General features: G+C 36.5%; 1 protein-coding gene and 1 pseudogene across 1 annotated transcript; one reads left to right on the top strand and one right to left on the bottom strand.

The window, feature by feature from the left end:
* Window positions 1–16,271: 16,271 nt before the first annotated feature.
* Window positions 16,272–17,215, bottom strand: LOC124973615 (cGMP-inhibited 3',5'-cyclic phosphodiesterase B-like). The gene is given in 3 exon segments (XM_047537453.1): window positions 16,272–16,662; window positions 16,664–16,885; window positions 17,022–17,215. Coding segments are annotated over 3 exon segments (807 nt in total).
* Window positions 17,216–19,733: 2,518 nt separating this feature from the next.
* On the top strand, window positions 19,734–21,664 carry LOC124973614 (STE20/SPS1-related proline-alanine-rich protein kinase-like; annotated as a pseudogene).
* The last annotated feature ends 1,894 nt before the right edge of the window (window positions 21,665–23,558 follow it).

Raw genomic sequence — 23,558 nt, 5'->3', positions numbered from 1 at the left:
GGGTGTTTCATCTCACTGCCCCTGTGCCCACCTTGCTCCCTGGGGACCCACCAGCTTCTGCCACCTTTGGCATTTCTGAGGAACTTCTCTGCTTCTGTCACCTTGATGAATAGTCCCAACCCCAGGAGGCTGGACGAAGAGGCCCATCAAAGTAGAGGATCAGGGAAGGGAGGACAGTGATCTGCCTCAGGTCAACCATTCCTGGATGGATGAGGAGGAGCCAGGACTGACAGCAGGACTTGCAGTGGGAACCCCCCTAGTCCAGGCCTCCTGCATATGGTCAAAAAAACCCTTCTGCTCCTCCATTATGGTCAACCCCCTGCCCAGTTTCCAATTTCAAGGCAAAAACCCAACCAACCAAATCAATCCCCCAAAAGACAATGTGCTCCCTTGGCCAAAGCTCCCCATTCCCTGCTCCTCCCAGAAGAACTGGGAATTCTTTTTTGGCAGATCTGCAGGAGGTGGGGGCCCAGCCAGGGAGGATGGTGGCCTCTATCTCTGTGTGGCCCACTGGGGAGCAGGGGATGTGTTTCTGAAGCCAGAGATTTGGAGGCCCACTGCCCCCTACAGCCCCAGCCCCTCCTAGTCCCCAGGTCTCCTGGCAGGGCCCAGGGGGCCTGGAGCCTGTCAATGCATCTTAGCAATTGGAATGAGCCCTCTAATCCTGCCTCTGCCTCCCATCCAGCTTGGAAGGCTCTGTTTTGGAGGCCCTGCCCCTCGACCTTCTGGAAACAGATGGGGCCTCATTGGGTCTGTGTGGTTTGGGCAGCGGGAGGTTGCTTCTCTCTCTTTTTTGAAGTCTCCTGAAGCTCCATGGAGTCCCAGGACTTTTATTTTGCACTGGGAGGATCAGTGGGTGCTGAGAAAGTGCTGTTGGGGACAGGAAGGAACCTACTGGGGCAGGAGAGGCCACTGGCTGGGTGCCCACCCCACATAGGGTTCTGGCTGGTTTTTCTGTACAGCAGTGGCCCCAGGGCCTTAGGGGCTCCCTAGGGGACTGGGCTCCGTGGTGACTCTAGGGCAGGGCTTTGTTTTCTAGAAGCCCCTGGAAGGAGCCCTTGAGGGGAGGGGGAGGAAGGAAGGGCGGGGGGTGACCTGGCAGCCGCGCCACCCGGAAGTCAAGTAACTGGCCCGGGACATTCTCACGCCTCGCTTCTTCCTCAGGGAGCATCTGTGCTGAGTGCCACACTGGCCGCGCTGGGTGACTCGGGGCTCCCCTAGCTGAGCGGGGAGGGGCCAGGCTCTTACCCTGCTCTGCCTGGCGTGGCCTCAGCAAGTTAGAATATAAAATAATATTGAAATTTAAATACCAGCTATTATTTTTGTAGGTAATACCTATGTAGACATACTACATCTTGCAATCATAATTATCACAAAAGAAAGGCAGTTTATCAACTTCTGTAAGATTCTGGAATTATAGGGAATTTAACAGGAGTGTTCACTTACTGTGGGCAATAAACCAAAGTTTATGGCTGTAACTCTTAAGAATATTCCTACAACTGTAGAACACAGTAAATTCCTATGAAAGATAGAATGGTATGCTAAAAAGAATTCATGAAGAAAAAAGCAAAAAGGCAAGAAGGAGGATTAAAGCAATAAAGAAAACATGAAATAAAAGAAATGTAGATACAAAGTCAGCATTAGTAATTGTCCCATGTGACAAAAATACTTCTCAAGGAAATGCAAATGAATTGATATAGTACAGAAAAAAGAGATGTCCTGAAAATAAACATGCAAAAAAGCTAAACATAAGCATTGTTGAAGAATTATATAAAGAGAACATTAACCAACACAGAGCTGCCGTGGCTATATTGATATCATCTCAAATAATTAAAAGGAAAGACACTTTACTTCAGAAAAGTGGGACATTTTATGCAAAAGCACAGTCCCATAAATTATATGCCTAAAATATATTGAAACTGTATGAAACCTTCTAAATTGGAAGAAGTAAAATAGAAACTACCAGTCCCTCATACCAGTTGTGGATATGAGCACAGAATCTTATCATTTAAGTTAATAAGCAGAAAAAAGTATACATATAAAATATATATGAAGAACATGATTAAACAAATGCATCTGAATGACACTAGGAGATGCTTAATGAACACGTTTAACTTATATGACTGAATAAACACAGGAACAAATGTGTAATTTTGTTGTGTAGTTCTGTTTGACTTTGATGATTTTCCTCTGTTCTGTCAGTAGGAGTGTCTCCCTGTGTTCTGTCCTTGTCCTGGTCTTGTTCTGTCCATATGGTGCCTAGAACTCATGCTCTGATGTTCAACCTGAATGATAGCTCCTACACTGCAATGCAAATGAACGACCATGTGTTATCAAGAACACTTAAAATCCCTTTAATTCATTTTATACTCTCCCTTCCTGTGTCTACACATGAGGGTAAATGAGGAAAAATCCTCCTTGTCTCCTCACCATCCCTCCTTGGATCTCCATAGAAGGACAAATTCACCCACTTGGCATTCTGTCTCCTGAGCATGTTTCACTTCCTTCCACCTCCCGATCCCTCTTTGTTCAGCACTCAAACATCCTGACACTGCCTATCTTGTTCTGATGACCTCAGAAACTTTCCCCCATCTTAAAATATTTGTTTGTTTGTTTTACAACCTTCAAATACTTATACTGTGTCATAGTCCTAGGGACATCACAGACTTTAGGAAGATTTTGAATAACATTTTTCAATATAAAGGATCTCTGATAATTCACTTGACTAGAAAACCCAAGTTATTAAAATATTCCATTCTCAAAGCAATTTGTTAGTAATTGTGTTTTCCTATGGTGCTTGCTTCTCTCCTTTTAAGTTACTGAACTATAGTTGTGAATGATGAGATTTATTGCTGTATATTCATACATGCCCTCAGTATAACAACATAATTTGGCCAGTACCATTCCCCAGCACTCTCCCCTTCCTACCCATCTTGCCCTTCTTGGTCCTTTTCCTCTTCTCATCTCCCTTTTATTTTTAGGAGTGCCACTGCCACCTTTTTTTTTTTTCTCCTCTCTAGCTTCTGCATATGAGGGAAGATATATGACCTTTAACCTTCTGAGTTTGACTTATTTTGTTTAACATGATAGTTTCTAGTTCTATTAATTTTCCTGCAAATGCAATATTTTCATTTTTATGACTGAATAAATCTCTATTTTGTATATATATATATACACCACATTTCGTTTATCTGATCATCCACTGATGGACACCTAGACTGGTTCCATACTCTTACTATTGTGAATTGTACTGCTGTATACATGGGGACACATGTAGCACTGTAGTATGATGTGTTTATTTCTTCAGGATAAATACTGGGGAGTAGTACGCCTCAGTCATATGGTGGTTCTATGCCTATAATTTTGAGCAAACTCCATGCTGATTTCCTTAGTGGTTATAGTAATTTAACCAATGATGTAAAAGTGTTCCTTTTTATTAACATCCCTCCAGAATTTTTTATTATTTGTATTCTTGATGACTGCCATTCTGATTGGTGAGATGAAATCTCAGTATCAATTTGATTTACACTTCCCTAATTGCTAATGATGTCAAACACTTGTTTCATATATTTGCTGACCATTTATATATTTCTTCTTCTTCTAAAAAGTATATGTTTATTTTTTTGCCCATTTATTAATTGGGTTATTTGAATTTTTTGGTGTAAAGTCTTTTGAGCTCTGTTTTATATTTTAGATCTCTGTCCTCTCAGAAGAGTAGCAGCAAAGATTTTTCTCCCATCCTGTAGATTTTTCTTTACATTCCTACTTGTTTCCATTGCCATGTAGAATATTTTTAATATGTTGTCATTCCATTTATTAACTCTTGGCGTTATTTCCTGAGCTTTAGGGGTCTTACTGAGAAATGTGCTGCCTCTGCTTAAATGCTGGATTGTTGACCCTATATTTTCAGAAACTGTTCTAAAACTGACATCAGGGAGGATTCTTTAACATGTAATATGTATTGAACATGTCTCCTGCTTACATTCTCTAACAACTGCAAATCATGAAAGGAGCACATCACCTCACTATGGCACATAAGGACCTCCACATTCTGGCAAGTTTCTTTGCACTTTATTGTATTTGTTTGATTCTCCTGAGAATGATGCGTTCCCTCGTTATTGCCATACTATGCTATTTAATAAGTACAACTATTTCTGAAAAAGTATAGCTTGCTTTAGAAATATGATTTGCTTAGATGGTGCCCTGTGATCTCAGTAGCACATCTTCACTCACACCCAGATCACAGTTGCCCCACTACCTAGCTCCTGTGGAAGAAGCCACTCAGGACTTTGCTCCCAGAGTTCAGCCTTAAGCATTTTCACCTCCCTGCAGTCTTGTCACTGTGGCTAGATTATTTCCCATGTCTTGCTCCTATGCCCCCAGAACTCCTCAGAGACAAAGCCTGTTTATTAATATCTCTTGCATTGGAACAGAGTATGGGAGTGTCTGGGGATGTCTGTGGACAGACAGTGGCCAGGTTCTCAGGCTGACATCACTTGATCTGATTTCCACTGAGAGACTGAAGTCTCCCAGGTAAGTAGCATAGGGTGCTGTGAGGCTCTCAGGGTCTGCACAGTGAGTGTCCACAGCAGTGCATTCCCCAAACTCTAGATCTGCAAAGATCTCCTCTCTTGTGTTTTGCCTGCCAGTCTCCTCCATGGACCAGTTCCAGGTTCTGAGTAATGGTATGGGCAGGTTGATTGCAAGCAGTGGGTGGGACCATTTTTACATCAATGAATACTTCTCTCTGAGGCCAGTGTTGAGGCTGCATAAGAGAGGCAAGAGGCATCCCACTCTAGCTCTGGGCCTCAGAGGGGTTGTGTCCACTGTGCTGAGATGCCAGTTCTTATTTAACAGTGGCACAACTTCAAAACTCTCATGTCCAACTATGTCATGTGCTTGTGCACACATTATTTCTTGGATAGCATAATTCCACACCAATGGAAAGGAATTTGCATAGGCTTTGAGCATTTGGCCAACCAATCCTGAATCTCAAAACCTTTTCCAAAGAGAGATGGCAAAAGATATTAATAGATTCATGTACAAGGCCATTTGTGGTAGCATTAGAAAATTAAAATCAGACTTTAAGAAATTTGCCAATACCTTCAAGATTTTCTGACTTCTTAGAGTATAAAATTAATAAATAGTTTCTAAGGGTGCTCTGAATTTCAGTAGTTTGTGATAACATTTCCTTTTTCACCCCTAATTTTGCTAATTTGAAATCAAACGTACATAAAAAGCATTTAATATTAAACAATACTAACAGTCAATGACAATAATAATTGACCAAATATAAATTATGAGACAACACTGATAACATTGAGATACATATTATACCACTACAATATATCAAAACATCATAATGCACCCCATAACTATATAAAATTATCATGTGTCAAATAAAAGTGTCAACAATAAGAGGAAGATGAGTGATAATTAATGAAGAAAATAAAAATAAGAACAATTAACAAATAAAAAATAGTTCAAAAGAGCATCCAAGTGAAAATAGAAATTAAGGAATTTTATTAAAATGATATTAATGTAGAAAATTAAAGTTAAAAGTACATTATTTGAGATCAGTAGGACAAGACTTTAGTGAGATATTTCAAGAAGCAAATCTCACATGCATATTAGAAATTAATAGGAAGGCTTATCCCCCCAGGTAGAAGAGGTTAGTAGTAAAGATATATTATGAACAGATGTATGCAATATATATGAAAATATGTATAAAATGGAAAAACTTTTCAAAAATGGTATATGAAGGAATGATCATCTTAAATACTTAAATAACTCTCATATAAATTCAATCAGTAGCTAAGAATTTCTATCTGTCTTTCCCTTACACACACACACACACACACACACACACACACACTCACACACAAATATGATGCACCAATAATATTTTAACTAATGCCAAAATAGAGCAAGTTAATTCAATCTTACTGAAGATTTCAATAAAAATGAAAGGGGCTATACTGTAATTAGTTCTATATGTGCTATAAGGTTCATATCAAAATTGAACAAATATGAAGACAATGGAAAGAAAATTCTATTACAGTTTTCCTTAAGATCTGAAATAAAGAACCCACAGGACTAAAAATTATTAACTCTTCATCCCATCTGGAGACTCAAAACAATTCCTTTCCAGTTCATGACTTGTCCTGAAGTACTAAACCTTGTCATTGGTTTTAAGATATTAGATATCAGCTTTACATGAGAGTAACAAAAATGGTGATATTTGGGCTAACCTATCACTGTCCCAAGGTATAAAATTCACCAGGGTTTCATCACTTTGAGAGTTTATAATTAAAATGGCATCAAGTATCCCTAAAGGATTGCCTCATTTCTTTTCAGCTTTGGGACTGGGGCTGTGCCCCAGCACTAATGGAGTTTGGTTACCCCAAATGGTGTGTTCCAACTATGAGCATCTGTGATCTCACTCAAAGCTTTGAGGCTTTGTATGTGCTTTCAACATAATGAACAAGATGAAATGCATGGTATCAGTGCAGTAATACCTGCCCTGAGGTATACAACCTCTGACACTACCTTATAATATGGGATAATATGCTAGATTTCTATAAGCTCAGATAATTCCACACCCTTATTGAATTTATTTGCATGGTGATTGATGATTTTCTTGTGAGGAGTGAGCACAGGTCAGTATTTAAGGGATCCACATATCTTGATTGCCAGCTTGCCTTTTTAAATCAGGAGAACATGTTCTCAAGTAAATTCAGTTCTGTGTTTCATTATCTCTCCCAGAAAATAGGGAGAGTCCATAAACCAGAACCTATATCTGTAATGTGAATTGAATAATATCATGGATGCAATGCATGCAGTGCAAATTATCAGAAGGTTAACTACTGTGGAAATGTCCTTCCTTAGATCTCATAGCTTGATGTGACTGAGACACTTATTAAAGCTGTGGATTTCAAATCTGCAGGTCATTGTTCATTTTAGAACAGATGACTACTTGGCATGAAAGCAGTCCACTGTAATTTCGCCCACACTCAGATTTGCAAGAATCTGATAAGTTTTTTTTTTTTAATGCTGCCCTTTTCTCTCTGAGTGCACATTTTGTATCTACTCCATAAGAAAGAGCAACATTGCTCTCTAGAATGTTCTAGTTGCCTGTCCATGGTGAAAGATACAAAACCCAGTAGACTGGGTGGCACAGCAACATCTATTAAAAAGTCTATTATCCTGCTAAGCACAGTGGTACAAACATGTAATTCCAGCTACTCAGAAGGCTGGAGGACTACAAATGTAAGGCCTGCTTCCTCAATCAGTGATAACTCTGTCTCAAAAATAAAATCGAAATTGAAAAATAAAATTGAAAAAGGTCTTGGGATGCAGCTTAGTGGTAGAGTACTCCTGGGTTAAATCCCAAGTAGCAAAAAAAAGTACATCATAATAAATATTTGTAAAAAAACATCTTATTTTAGTTATTAATTATAAATATAAATATCTCTAAATTTGGACTGGGGCCAAGTCATGGGAAAGCACATAATGTAGCTTCTGAAAATAGCTGTGGACGAAGGGTCAGGAGAACTAAACTATATAATACATGATAAGAGCATTAACTTTCAATATGTCTTTTTTAACAGCTACAATTCTGTGTAGAGACATAAACAATCATCCATATGTAATAATTCTTATTGGTCATCATATCTATGTATATCATGTGCTTGTTTCTGTGGTAAATCACAAGTCCAGCTCTATGTTCTTGTTCATCAGTGTATACAAATTCACCCTATTGGTCTACTTGTGTGTCCTAAGATAGTGACTACTTATCTATTAATTGGGAATAAAAGCAGTTTTAATTATGTTTAGCTGTGGAAAGGATTCTGGATAACCCACAAAATGTGGATGTAAATAGGCATTTAGTTTACAGACACATGGGTAATACACAATCTCATGATGTGTTATATAAATGGAAAGGACATACTCCTGACTTGACTGAATAAAAGACACCATTCAGGAAAAAGAAGACAGAAAGGCATGCTGAAAACAAAGGTAGACAGACCATGTAGACCATGTAATTCCTCAAAACATCCTCACCATTCTGAATTCACTTTGAATTTATGAAATGAATAATTGTAATACAAAGAACCTCAATCACATTAAAATCTGCATTGCAAAATATTTTGCCTTACTGACCTAAGGCAATAACTAATTAGGGGGAGCTCAATGGGTGCAGCCTATAATTGAAAATAAAATTCATTTGTAGATGAAGAAAAGTTTAAAAGAGAAATGTTTTGTAACAGAATCAAAACTATAAATTGAAGAATAAAATTCAACAACAAATCATATTCTATGTGACACCAAAAGGATTTAAATGTTTTTAAAAATATTATATGAAGGAGGAGTATTCAAGGACTAAAATTAGCATATATCTCCTGCAACAATTCAGATTCCCCGTAGTTAAATGCTATGTAAATGAAAAGAAGACTTCTAACCATTACAAGGCAAAGCTTGAAAACTTCAGCACAGGTAGTAGAATCTATTTAATTATTTTTTTTTTTAATTTTTAAATTTGTTTTGGTACTGGAATTTACACATGAAGAAAAGATATACATAATCACATAACCAGAGTGACAAGAGATTCTTAGAACTTTCAGAGTGAACACACAATCCATACTGTGAGGTACAAAAGTGTTGTAGATACAGTATATTTCTACAACTACAAGAATGTCATGGAACAGTCAGAGTGTAAATATATATACATTTTTGATAGTCTTACATCAATAACCCAGGGGGTAAAGAAAACAAATAGTAAGTATGTTATTTTAGAAATCAAGTCCCTAACCCACACAGGTTTTGCTTACTTTGTTGGCATGATAAAATCAGGAAGTAGTACTCAAGGCACTGATCACAAAATAAATAAAGTATTTCTGTACACTTGCAGAAGAGGCTCAAGTTTTGCATGAAAGATTTCCCAAACCAGAAAAACGTGCAACAAAGGAAAAGTTCAGGACCATATAACTTGTAACAGACTCCATCTTATATGAATTCAATCTTGAATCAGGTGTCAGTTGAATGAAAATGCTGTTGTCATTTTTGCACAAAAGAAATTGTTTAGGTAATCTAAAATGTTCAAGGCCCAGTTTTTTAAAAATTTATTTTTATTGTAAACAAATGGGATACATCTTGTTTCTCTGTTTGTACATGAAGTAGAGGCATACCATTTATGTAATCATACATTTACCTAGGGTAATTGTTTTTGATTCATTCTGTTATATTTTCCCTTCCCCTCACCCCTCCCACCCCTCTTTTCCCTCTATACAGTCCCTCCTTCCTCCATTCTTGCCCCCCTCCCACCCCCCATTATGTGTCATCATCCACTTATCATCGAGATTATTTGTCCTTTGGTTTTTTTGACATTGGTTTATCTCACTTAGCATGATATTCTCCAGTTTCATACATTTGCCTGCAAATGACATAATTTTATTATTCTTTATGGCTAGACCCAATTTTAAGACCTGAAATAGATTGAAAAAGAATTATACCAAAGAAAACAGCAAAGAAATACAGTCTTACATTGTTACCCTGGGACACATCTGCTGCCTTGTCACTTTCAAGCTCCTCCACCAGAAACTCAGGATGAACCAGGATAATGTAGAATAACTGTCAGTACATTTGTGGTGTTAAAGAATGACTTTCAGAGCTTTCTTTGTGTATATATGGGGATAGAATAGAGGGAGGCTGTTGATTAAAGCACAGACTAAGTTGCTCCTGGATATGTTTTCTAGTGGATAAGGGAGGGAAAGGAATGGGAAATAAATGAAATGAAAACACAGGGTCTGACTTTCTAACAGCAACCTAATCAATGTGAAATATTCCATTTATAAATGGGTTCACAGAAAATGCACTGTATAAATGAATGTCAATCCTCTGGTGCATTTTAAAAGCCAGGAAACAACTCCTATTTCTCTTTTGAAAGCCCAGGAAATGTCTCCTATTTCTCTATACATGTGACAGGATTATTTGGCTTCTTTGTATCTACATCTGCCATTATTGCATTTATTATATGTTCTATTTGATTGTTAAATATTTTTGTGATGAAATGTTCTTAATATTTTTCCATTAAATCAATTTTAAGTGTACATTTCAGTGGTATTAAACCCTGAAAACCTTTCATATAATCAGCAGCAGGTCAAATATATCGACTTTTGCCACTGCTATTTATCACTGTACTTGAAATTCTGGCTAAACCAATTAGTCAAGAAGCACATTAAGGCACCCAAGTCTTGACTCTCTTTACTTCCAGAGGACCCGATCCTATACATCACAGTTCTCTTAAGAGTTTACAAGAAAATTGAAAAGAACAGCATATTCTGCAAAGTCATAAGGTATAAGTCAATGTAAAATTATTTTGTCTGAACGCATCAGTGATAACCAATTTTTGACTTAAGTCCATTTGCAATGTCCTGTAAAATAATAGAAAACATTACTGAATGAAATTGAAAACAACATAAATAAAAGTTCAGGCATCTGTGCTGAGAAATTGAAAGGCTTATTGTTCTTATAATGGTGATACTACAGAAAATAATTTGACAGGTTTATATAATGCCTATCAAAAATTCAACATTCTTCTGTACAGAGAAAATTCAAGAAAATCATGTGAAATTGGAAGGGACCCTGAATAGTCTAAATAATCTTGAAAAAGAAGAATAAATTCAATCAATAAAACATTCAGATTTCAACTTATACTGTATTTTAATCAAAATTTTATGGTCAGAAAAATACAGGCTAAATTTAGAAAAAAATAAGAGACTGAGAGTCACATATGTATGGGTTTAGGAAACTTTGGATGGGAAATTAGAAACAATGATGATTGCTATGTTATGGCCTCCAAAGAAATAGCATACAAAATAAGTGTCATACTATAAGTTGAGGAAGGTAACCAACCTCTAAGAAACTATTCAAAGGAGAGTGCAGAAATTAAGTATAAGAAACAAATGAGGAATATCTTAAAGAGAATCCTCAGTAGGCTGAACGTACATGAGAAAAAAGTGAACTTGAAAGTATGCCAGTAGAAATTTTTCAAAGTGAAATGGAAAGGATAATAAGAATGGGTGAAAATGAACAGAGTATTTCAGAATTATGGGAGAATTATGACAATATAGCATATGTATCAATGGAAAATAAGAGGAGGCAGAAGATGAAGAGATAGAGAAGCAGGGGAGATAGAGAAGGAAGGCAATAAAAGGAATATTTCAAATAATCACAGCTCGGAATTTTTCAACATCACTGACAGACAAAAGTCAGGTTCAGGAAGTTCAGAGAATATCAAGTAGAATAAATACTATAAATCTGACAAGCTAAAAAACTATTTTTAGGTATATGTATTAAAACTGCAGAAAAAAATTGAAAGGAGAAAAGTCTGAAACAAGTAAGAGAAAAACATGATTGCATATATAGAAAGAGGGTTAGGGATTATGAGAAACTTCTCACCAAAAAAGAATGAAGAGAGTGGAATACATTTTTATAGTATTGAAAGGAGAAAAACACTCAGTCACCTCAAAATGTTTTATTGTTTTTATAAATACACATGTTTGCTGAGGGGCAAGAGAGGGCAGAGATGGTGCTGTACAGAGCTGGTATAGGCTTGGTGTTCAATGATAGAGAGATGCACAGAGTTCACTCAGTAGGGCAGGCTGGGCAGCTTTCTGGGACCTGGACCACTTGGTGGATGTTAACTGACAGGGGGTTCTGGTCCAGGCGGGAGACTTCCCAGTCTAGTCCGAGATCCTGGGCAGCATTGCAGTGTCACCTGGGCTCAGCACACTTTGTTCAGGGCCTTGCAGGTGAATTCAGGCAGCACAAAGGCTGCAAGGTGCACATCCGTGCTGTAGTACTTCAGCTTTATGTGCTCCACCTACGTCTGTATCAGCCGCTGCTGGGACTCCTGGAAATTGGTGCTCTGGATTTTGCTGCATAGCATGAAGGTGATTTGGTCACTGTGGTAGGTGGGGAAGAAGCAGCAGGCCTAGGCCACTGTCAGGAAGAACTGCCACATCGCCTTGATGAGGTCCAGGTGCAGCTTGTGGCAGTCCCCCCTGGCAGCAGAGGATTGTAGCTCAGTGGTAGAGTACTTACCTAGCACGGGTGAGAAACTGGGTTGGAGCCTCGGCACCACATTAAAAATGAATAAATAAAGAAATGTTAAATTCTTAAAAAAGAGAACATCACACAGAATTATGGAATAATGTCACAACTAAGATACTGACTTGGACAAAATATACTCATCTTAGTTTCCTTAATTTTAACAGCACACATTTGTGAGCATGTCTGTGCAAAGGTATATATTTAGCTCTTTGTTTCCCACATTTTTGTTGTGCTACTACCACAGATACCATACTGAGCAGTTTCATCACAAGAATCCCTCTTGCTGTCATTTTATAACCTCAATCACCTCCCTCCTAGCTCCCTTTGCACTCAAACTCCAATTATCAATAACCTGTTGTCTATTTCCAAAATGTTTCCATCTCAAAATGTTATATAATTTGAATTATACAGTATATAAACTTTTAAGTTTTAATTTATAAGAAAATACAATTCTACAGATGAATCTGTATGTATTAATGGAGTGTTTTTTTTATTATTATCCATAAAATGTAGGTATCACAATTTGCCTTATAATTTATCTTTCAAAAATACCTGATTCTTTTCTGGGTTTTGCTATTACAAATTAAACTGTTATGAACATTTGTAGATAGTATTGGCCTTTCAATGACTAAAATGAATCTGTAGATTAATTTTGGTAGTGTAACCATTTTAACAATATTATACCAATCCATGAACATTTGAGGTCTTTCCACCTTGAAGTGTTTTCTTTGGTCATTTCTTCAGTGTTTTGTAATTTTCATTATAAAGTTTTTTCTCATCAGTTATTTCATTTTCATGAAGGATACTGGCCTGTAGTCTTCTTTTTTGTTGTGACCTTGTCAGATTTTAGTACCACATAATACTGTCTTCATAAATTGAGTTGGAAAGTGATCCTTTCCTTTCAATTTTATACAGTAGTTTGAGAATTAATGGCGTTTTTTCCCCAAAATCTGTTGAAATTCAGCAGTGAATCTAACTGAACTTGGATTTTCTTGCTCAGTCTTTCTATTTCTATTTCAATATTATAACTTGTTACTGATGTATTAGATTTTCTATGTCCTCTTATTTCAATTTCAGTGGTTTTGTCTCCAAAATTTGCCTATTTTTTTTAACATTTTAAAATTTATTGGCATATATTCTTTCAAGATATTTCTTAGTGAACTTTTACATTTTATTCATGTCTGTTCTAATGTCATCTTCTCCATCTTTAATTTGAGTTTTCACCTTTTCTTTTGGCTATTTAGCTAAGACCTTTTGTTCATCTTTTCAAAGGACCAACTCTCATTTTTACTAATCACTTGTACTGTTCATTTAGTCACTACTCATTTGTACTCTGAGCCTTTCTATTTATTCCCATTAATTTGGAGGTTTGATTTGTTGTTCTTTTAGAAAGAATTTTGGGTGCATGATGAAGTTATTTATGTAAGAGCACTCTACTTTTTAATGTAATCATTCATTCTGTAAATTTTTCCTTTAGGCTACTTTTGGTATGTCTCACAGATTGAAGTGTGTTTTGTTTCCATTTTCATTTAATTCAAGGAAACTTTAAATTTCCCCTCTAGTTTTTTCAATGGCCACTGTTCGTTCAATAGTGTGCTGCTAAATTTCCATGTGTTTGTATAATTTCTGCACTTTCTCTTGTTATTTCAAGTTTTGTTCCATTTGGGATGAGATAAGATGTAATAAATTATGTCAACTCAAAAAATTTTTAAAGAAGTACTTGTGGAATATATGTGGTAGATTTTGGAAAAAGATCCACATGTTGATGAAAAGAATGTGTATTCTGCATATGGTAGATGGAATATTCTGTGAACATTTGAGAAATCCACTTGATGTGTAATCTAACTCTAATGTTTGATCTATCTGTTGGTGAGAGTGCGGTATTAAAGTTATTCATCATTCTTTATAACAAGGCCTATATCACACTTTATGTATGATAATATTCATTTTATGAAACCGGGGGCTCCAAATTTCAGGACATTTACATGTGTAATTGTTATAGCTTCTTGATATATTGTCCACTTGATCAATATATAGTGAAATTTTTTGTTTCACAGATCTTGTTTAAGCCTATTTTGTTGAATATAATTATTGCTATCTTTGTTTTAGAATTCCATTTGCTTTTTTTTTCATGTAAAATTTTATTACTTAGTAATATATGGTGGGATCAGTTTACAAATGGTGTGGCAATGGTTACAAAAATAGCAGAAACTTAGCACTCAACATATTTAATAAATAAACCTTAGTGATTCATTAAATATTATCATGATACTGTGCAAGATCAAAAATGCTAACACTTCAGTAGAGCTTTAATTGGTATTTTTCTGATAATCCAAATATTTCTAGATAGGTAAGAAACTACTGATATTGTAGGAATTAACTTGGAAATTAGTAGTTTGTCTCCAAAGTTTCATGGCTCCAAAATATTAGTTTACCATCTTGATACCATCTTGACTGCTCTTCATAACTTAAAATATTTTTTACAAATAGGGTACATATCCACAGCCTAATAAGTTCATAAATATTTTAAATATAGTTCATTTTATGTACAATCATCTTAGTGTGATAATTTAGTTATATGCTTTGATGTGAAATTATATACTAAAATATTTCATTTTTATATAAAAATTATATATTTCAATCATTTACTGTATCTCAGAAATCAGTCTTGCAGTTGAACTCTAGAATTTTTGAGTAGTGACAGATCATTCCTGTCATGTGGTCTTGAGGCAGAAAAAGTTAACACATAATGCCTATGATATTGATGTAAAGATAACTACATATTCCAATTATTTTATTCAACATATTTATCCTTTAGAACTCACAATCTTTCTTTTGTTCTTTATCTTTGATAGAATTAATTTCATTTGATTTTACATTAAGGCAAAAAGACAGATATATCCTTTTCCTTGGCTTTAATTAGTCTCAAATTCATCTAAGAACAGAGAAAATGATGCTAATATCATAAAAGGTTAACATCAATATTAGGACAGCTTTTTTTTTTCTAACAAATCTATACTGTTTATATTAACTAACAATGTTTACAAATCCTGCACAAGGGTAAAAACAACAGTTTTGACTAAAGAATAAAATTCCTTCATTGTTAAACAGCTTTAAAATTCAACCATGGAACATAAAGTCAATAAGACCAGAATTTAGACTTCTGATATCCATAGCAAACCTGAATACTCTGAGCAGAAATAAAACACACATAGTAGATAATACACAACAGTAAAAAGCATCAGAAATTGATGCACCTGGATTTTGTTAAATATAACAAAGGTCACTCTATCCTTCATGGATAATCCTAGCTGGTAGAACAGCAGTGAACAGTATATTGGATTTAGCAGAAATTCCTCAGAAAGGCCACATCAATTCTATTTAGATAGGAACAGACTTTTCAAAATGTTCAGAGACATAAAAGACACATTTGGAAATAAAAATGAATCTGTTTTCACAGAAGCAGAAAGTTCTGGCCACTTTTAAACTAAAGTAAGTCACTTGAGGTTTTCATTACAGACTCTCCCCCATGAAAAATAAAAGCTCACTACCCAGCAAAGCAGTATTTTGACAAAGTACTTAAACACCAGTGAAAGCTTTGAGTAAGGGCTTTGCAACAAGAATCAATGGAAACCTACCTCAAAGAGTAATTTTCTAGTACAGGTGATGAAAGTACTTAGGAATGGAAAATTGACAACACAGTCAAGATCCTCTCACAGTATCAGGGTCTGTCCATGTGGGACTGGTCAGTTGAAAGTCAGCCCAGTGAACATTGGGAAATGATTTCTGACCCTGGGCACTGCCTTCTAGGTTTCTTTTGTATGACTTCTTTTTTTTGAACTGTCATTCTTCCTCTCCATCTGCTTCTTCAATGACCTGAATGTCATCTACTTGAGATAAGGAGGTTTTTCTCTCCCTGCAGTTTATTTCCCTCAGCTTTACATTTTTCTTCTTCCTCTGGGAGGAAGTTTTTGATCTCCTTTCTCAGCTGGATCCTCTATTTTGGAGTAGGGGTAAAATCCAGGAAATGTTGTGAGAGGATTAATCTTTGGCCTACAGGACCCAGAAAATGCACCCATCAAGCTTCTGAAACTTTGTAGGGAAGAAATGACGTGTGGGGGAAGGCTTGGGTCATTCAGAAGATCTGACACCATATTTCAAGACTCATTTAGCACTGAAAGATCAACTCCATTTCTGCCTCCAGAATTCTGGTTATGAGGCTTATACCACTGATTTAAGTCCCAATCCCAAAGAATCATCTGTTCCCTCGAAATACAAGGCAACGAAGGTCTCCTGAACATTTTGCCACTACCATAGTGACCGGCGAAGAGCAGCACCAGGATGCTGTGCCCCAGCGGAACCAGGTGCGCGAGCGTCAGCAGATCCACGCAGTTCAGCACCAACAACAACCTGTCCCCCACCGCCGCCACCGCCGCGGCCGTGTCCCCCACAGGCCAAGACCACCACTGCCACACTAAGAAGTTCCTCTGGTAGCAGCAGGCGGGCAGTGCCAGAAGCCACCAGGAGCCGCCCCTCAGGCCAGGGCCGGCCCCGCTCGGTCCGCGTCAGGAAGCAGGTGAGGAAGAAGGCACAGGCGATGCTGAAGAGGAGTCTGTGACTGTGCGAGCACATGCTCAGCAGCGTCCGCAGCCAGGTGGCCCTGGCAGCCCAGCTCCTGGGCCCCGCACCGAGCAGCAGGGCAAGGACAAAGGCGACCAGGATGCCCAGCGAGAGGCGCGCCAGGGAGAAAGGGGAGCCACGCCGCGACTGCCTTGGGGGAGGCAGAGATGGAAGAAGGAACCCTTCCGGGCAGAGGGTTCTGCCGCAGCGGACTCATGCAGCTCTTCCCGGAGCGATTCCTCAGACTCTCGAGGGGCGAGCTGGCCCTGTCCTGCGGCTGCGGCTACCTCATGGCTTTGGCGTCTCGCTCGTCCCTCCTTATGGCCGCGGGTGGCAGCGCGCTCCACTCGACTGCTGGAGCTCCCCAATCCCCGACCCCGCGCCTGGGGCGCCCCCAGTCTCCCAGAGCGTCAGAGCTGCACCTGCAGCCACCGCCCGGGGTTCCGCTGCGCGGGCTCAGAAGCAGCAGAGTCCACGACATGCTGGCTGAGCAGAGGCATGGCAGGGTCTTCTTTCAGGACCGCTGTGGCCACCTCCTCCTTTTCCCGCTGGGCACCTCCAGGGACTGGAGACTCAGTGTTGCCTCCCAGCTCCCGCTGGCTGCAACAGTTACTTCTCCATTTGCCTTTAATACTTTTTCCTTCCTTTCACTTTCAGTCTGTCTTTGCATTTTGGGTAAATTGCTTATATGTAGCACACTGTTAAGTCTTATTTATTTTTTAATGTATTTAGTAAGTCCGTTTAATCAGAGAATTAAGACTATTTAATTTCAGAATTATTATTAAAATGTATGTGTTTGTTCCTGCTATTTCAGTGATTTTCTTCTAGTTGTTTTGAATATTTTATGTTCATTTATTCATCTTTTATTCCTCTCGTAGGTTTGATGGCCTACTACATAAATATTTGATTCCTTCCTATATCTCTTTAGCATACTACCCTTTGTGATTTATTCTTTCACATGAATATGATTGCCTTATTTCTCTTGAGTGTAGATAGAGTTCTCTTAAATATCTATAATGCTGTCCTAGTGATTATGAATTCCCTCTGTTTACGCTTATCTTGACATGTCTTTGATTATTCTTCAATTCTGAATGATAACCTTGCTCTTATATTAATGTTCTTTGAGTTATTTTCTTTCAGGACTTGAAGCACATTATTTCATGCCCTTATGGCCTTTAGGGATTTGGCTGTAAAATCTGTTGTTTGTCTAATTGGTTATCATTTATTGTGGCATGACTTACCTTCTTTTGCAAATTTAATATTCTTTTCTTCTGGATTTTTGACACTTTACCTGTAACATGTCATTTAGTTGTTCATCTCTGATTATTTCTATATTGGGGCTCTAAATATCCCTGAAACATGGATGCCCATGTCTTTCCTAATATTTGAGTAATTTGTGACTCTTATTTCAATTTATATTTTTTCTATGCACTCTGAATGTAGCTTTTCACCTTCTAGTAGGTCAACTATATGAATGTTTGATATTTTAATGGTTTTTTGGAGGTTTCTTCTTTTTATTTATTTCAGTCTAAATATAATATTTTGGCAAAATCATCTTTGAGTTCAGATATTCTCTCTTCCTTTTGATCTAGTTTAGTATTTTGATATTCAGCTGAGATTTTATCTGACAAGTTTATTGAGTATTTCATTTCTAAGATTTGTGTTTGGTTCTTTTCCCCAAAATTTTCTCTTTATTTGATTTCTCATTTATATTTTGTATCTTTTTCTTTAATTCTCTGAATTGTTTATTTGTATTCTCTCAGATTTCACTGAGTTTTTTTTTTAATAGCCTGTTGAATTCTTTGTCTGGCATTTCATCCACATTGGTGTTTTTGGAATGATAGTATGGAATGCTAAATTTTAGAAGTTGACACATTACCTTGTTTTTCTGTATTGCTTGTGTTGCTTTGGTAAGATTTGCTCTTCTGCTGGGATAGATATTTCTTAAATTCCATGTGGTGCCTTCACAGTATGCAACTTTCTTCAGTCAATGTGACTTAGGTTTGTTGTATAAAGTGAGTTTATTTCCAACTGCACTCCACAGTCCTTGTTTGCAATTTATGGATTTACGTACAGTGTGTATGTTTCCTCTGCATAATGATCAGAGAGACTACTATCTCTTCAAGACTTGTGAATATGGAGTAACTAATACTCGGGCAGATGTAGTATAGACAGCAGAGGATGTGATGGAACACAGAGAGAAAGGCAGAGAAAGAAAAGAAAATCAACAATTTCTTTTAGCCAAAGGGCTCAGAATATTTCTCAATAAGTTCTTTAAGGTTTATGTTTATTTTGGGGGGTTTGTGGAGTCTAAAGTATATTCAAATCATAAACATTTCTTTGTGTATGTTATTTAATATTGTTATTAGAATTAGAGTCCTCTCTTTTTAAATCATTATTTGAATAAAGTGGAATGGTATTTTGGTTATGGGTAGTTTTTTGAAATTTCTATGATTTTTTTCATTATACTGAATGATAGTATTTCCAACTATGTTCTTATCCACTTTCATAAATTTCAACTTTTCAAGAAAATTAGAGATTTGGTACATGGCTAATTTTATTTTATAGGGTTCAATAGGAACTTACTTAAAAATTTATAACAGTAAAAAATATACAATGTAATGTTATATTGAATACTTTATATTTTTTCATATTTAAATATTTATATTAGTATTTATTTAGCTTTCATGTATACATTTGTAATATAACATTCACTTTATATTTTATGCATGATATAATCATATATGCATTGTTATACTTAGGTATTTTGTAAAATTTACATAAGTTGATATAGTATTCTTATATTCACACATATACATATTCCACCATAATACTTTATTCAACTGTATTAGTCTTGGCGTTTTTTTGGTGCCAGCCCTTTTTTATATTTTCTATAGAGACAGGGTCACATGCCCATCCTAGTATTGGCTATTATGCTGATTAAATCACTCTTCTTTTTTCTTCATTTTACTTTATCAAATATTACCTCTTCAGAAAGAATGCTCAGAGAATCTGACAGGTATGTTCAAACACAACTGTAACCACCTCAGCACAAAACTCTATGATAGCTTATCTACATTTAATTTAATGTATGAAATAAAGCTAACTACATGCTGGAGGCATCTGTGTGAAACAATAAATATGAGAAATAAATATCTATCATTTTTTGACTTCTTTTGCATTAGTTACTTTTAGAAATATACTTTTAGTTAAATTTTCCTTTTTGGCTACTAAGTTTTTTAATCTGAAATATCTATTATAAAGACATACTTTTCTGTGTGATTAAAAACTGTATGATGTTTTAAAACATCTGTTGGGATATAAATAAATTTATATTTTTCTGTTTCTTATTGCATGGTCTTAGTATTTTTGAAATTGCATTTCTTTCCTGCTTGGTTTTATTTTGTTTTGTTTTAATGCAAGCTATTTCCAGCAGATATTTTAGAGTAGTAATACAAATTTTATTGGAATGCAAGTGGAGCAGCAGTATGTTTTAATTAGTGGACATTGCTAAGGTGATTATTTTCCCTTCTGATGGAATAACAGCAGCACTCAACATTTATTGCTCCTTTTTCTTGAATGATCATTTCCTCTGCAAAGAAAACTTTCAATATCTTAACTTTTGCACTGAAACCTAATAACCATCCTTCTTACAACTGAGAATGGCCTGTTTTCTCACTCTTTAGCTCATGGAATTTTATTGCATGTGCAAAGAAAATGATCAATAATTATTTAGCAGCAGGAGCTGGGAGGGTGTTCACAAGTGGAGAGGTGTTGGTGGTGAGGCAAGGGAAGATTCAAGTGGAAGATTGTCTTCTGACTGGCACATCCTGGCAGCTGCAAAGGGGGCACCTGCCCCAGCTTCCCAGGCCTTGGACTGGCAATCTGCAGGGATGCATATGAGCTGCAAGAAGTTATCTGCAGTGGAGCTGTTGCTGTGGTTCAGGCTGCCCTAGGCAAGCCCAGGCAAGAACACATAGTAATAAAGTAGATCAACCTGGAAAAATTCCAGACCAGAATGTATGAACTAGTAAAACAAATTCATGTCATGAGTCAGTGCAGCCATCACAATGTAGTGACCTATAACAACTCTTTTGTGGTAAAAGAGTTGTTTTGAACTTGGCCTGGTCATGAAATTGCTAAGTGGAGACTTGGTGTTAAACATCATCAAATACATTTTCAACCAAGGAGAGCATAAGAAAGGAATGGAAGAAGCAGTAATAGCAACAATTCTTAAAGAGGTTTTGGGAGGTTTAGCTATCTACACAGAAATGGTCAGATTCATAGAGATTTGAAAGCTGGTAATATTCTTCTGGTTGAGGATGGTTCTGTACAAATTGCAGATTTTGGGGTAAGTGCATTCTTAGCAACAGGACTGATGTCACAAGGAATGTAGTAAGAAAAGCATTGTTCGCACCTCACGTTGGATTGCATTTGAAATCGTGGAACAGGTGAGAGCCTATGACTGCAGTGCTGATGTGGAGTTTTGGAATATTGTCCATTGAAATAGCAACAGGAACAGCACCTTATCACAAATACCTCCCTATGCACATGTTAATATGGACTTTGAAAATGATCCACCCACTTAAGAAACCTAAATAGAAGATAAAGAAATGATAAAAAAAATGGCATGTCTGTTAGAAAATTACTTTCACTGTGTTTTAAAAAATATCCTTCCAAAAGGCTCACAGTGGCAGAACTTTTAAATTCAACTACTTCTAGAAAGCCAAGAACATAGAATACCTGATTGAGAAGCTGCTTACCAGAATGCCATATAGCACAAAGAGGAGTTCCAGGGTCAAGCAGTAACCTCCAGAAAACCAAAGAAAGCTACTGGGAGTGCAGTGATGAAGAAATGGATGAGAAAAGTGAAGAGGGGAAATAAGCTGCTTCTCAGGAAATGTTACAAAGAGTAAAGAAGAAAATCTAGAGATCTCAGTGAACACCACCAGCAACCCAGAGTAAATACAGTCCTCTTCTGTGCATGATTCTCAGGGACAACCCAATGTGAGTAAAGACGACAGAGAAGCTTCTTGCACCACAAACCTCATCTGAAGATTGGGAAACTTCAGCAAGAAACTTAATGATATACAAATTGAGTTTACTCCAGGAAGAGAGAAAACAGATGGTGTTATCTAAGTAGCTCTTCTCTACTGACCTGGTTTATGGTCATGATGAAGTTATAGTGGCTGCTAACTTATAGAAGATTTTAAATGATACCAAAGCTTTAAAAATATTGACATTTAAATTGGCTTTTGGCTGTTATGGGTCAGAGATTTCTGATGAAGTGAAGTTGATTAGGTTTGTTCAACTTAGTGTGAGCTGATATATGGCCCTTACTGTTACTCTGATCTGTTGTTCCCCTCTCCATACCCACTCTCTATTTCCTCACACCACCCCCCATTCCCAGCCCCAGCAAAATCAGAAGATTGAAGATACAGGCTTCAATGAAGTGGAATAAAGATATTTTTTAAAAGAATTTCAATGCTCCAAGTTCTGTTTTATTACCTAGCAATTCACTGTATGAAATGAACAAATGCTACAGCTGCCTAACCTGATTTTTCCAAGAGCTCTTTAATATTCTTAGCATTCAGTTTAGATAGCCTATAAGTGAAAAGAATCTGACATATACTCATGTGTTTCTATTTACTGGCAAAAACATGAATTTTATATCAGAAACCTATTTCTCCTTTCATTGTTGTTATTTCTGTTATCATACTTCAATTGTACATCTAACAATACTGCTTCTTTTATCTTGTACTTAGTAGTTAATATTCTTATAAAGTTAAGAGATTTGCTAGCCAAATTCTAGTTTTAAAAACTGTGAATTTTATTTTTAATATATTTATGCATTACACATATTAGCTATAAGAAAAAAAGGTTTTGATTATATGCTTCTTGCAGTTGATCTCTTGTTACTTAAACAAAAATTTTAGGTCTATCCTTATGATATTTGTAAATTTTAATTTTTGAAATGACTTGATTATGAATTAGGATGCTTTTTCTTTCTGCCTAAAAAGGAATCCACAATCTGATTGTCTCTTGGGACAGGAAGGTGCCTTGCAAACTTTCACATGAAGAATGTGCCTGAGACTGATATCATTGGGAACAGTTTCAGATCTAAAATTTCCTCTACATAAGGTAGCATATGGAAGATCTGTTTCATTGGAACATTTAGAATGCTATAAAAATGTTGCCATTCTGTTAGTTTGCTAACTCTATACACATCTCTGATTTGGATTTCTTGAAGAGATAGAATTTGTTATTCTAAAAGTGATAAACTTAAAAATCCCAGATTCTGTTTACTTGAAATTCTGAGAAAACATAGATAGAGTGAAAATAATAAGAAAGATTTTTGTGCAATGACTAATGGCTAAATTCCTGTTAAGTTTCAACAATAAATACTTTAACCAAGTAGCCTTGTGCTAGACTATATATTCTGTAACTAGTATACCTGAGAATTTTCACAGTTGGCATCTAAACTTTCAGGAAGGTGAGCTCCTAGGATGTCACTATGGTTCTTTCATAGCTAACCCTAGATACACCCACTCTTTAATGTACTTTAAAAATCAAATATATATTAGCAATGAAAAAAAGTGTTTTATAATTGCCTTGTCATAATTGTTAAGGTGATCTAGAGACATTTTCCATTCCATTTTATTGTTTACACAATGATTACTCAAATATGACTGCAAAGATAAAAGAAAAATGAAATTGTATTGTACAACAAAAAAAAATTATCAGTGAGATATCATAGAAGCATAGCCTGAAATAGGACAGATGCTTTGTACTTACTGAGAGATGTTTGTTCTCTTAGGGAGAAA

The sequence above is a fragment of the Sciurus carolinensis genome, unplaced genomic scaffold (assembly GCF_902686445.1).
Source record: "Sciurus carolinensis unplaced genomic scaffold, mSciCar1.2, whole genome shotgun sequence".
NCBI lineage: Eukaryota > Metazoa > Chordata > Mammalia > Rodentia > Sciuridae > Sciurus > Sciurus carolinensis.
This window is presented reverse-complemented; position numbering and strand designations above follow the sequence as displayed.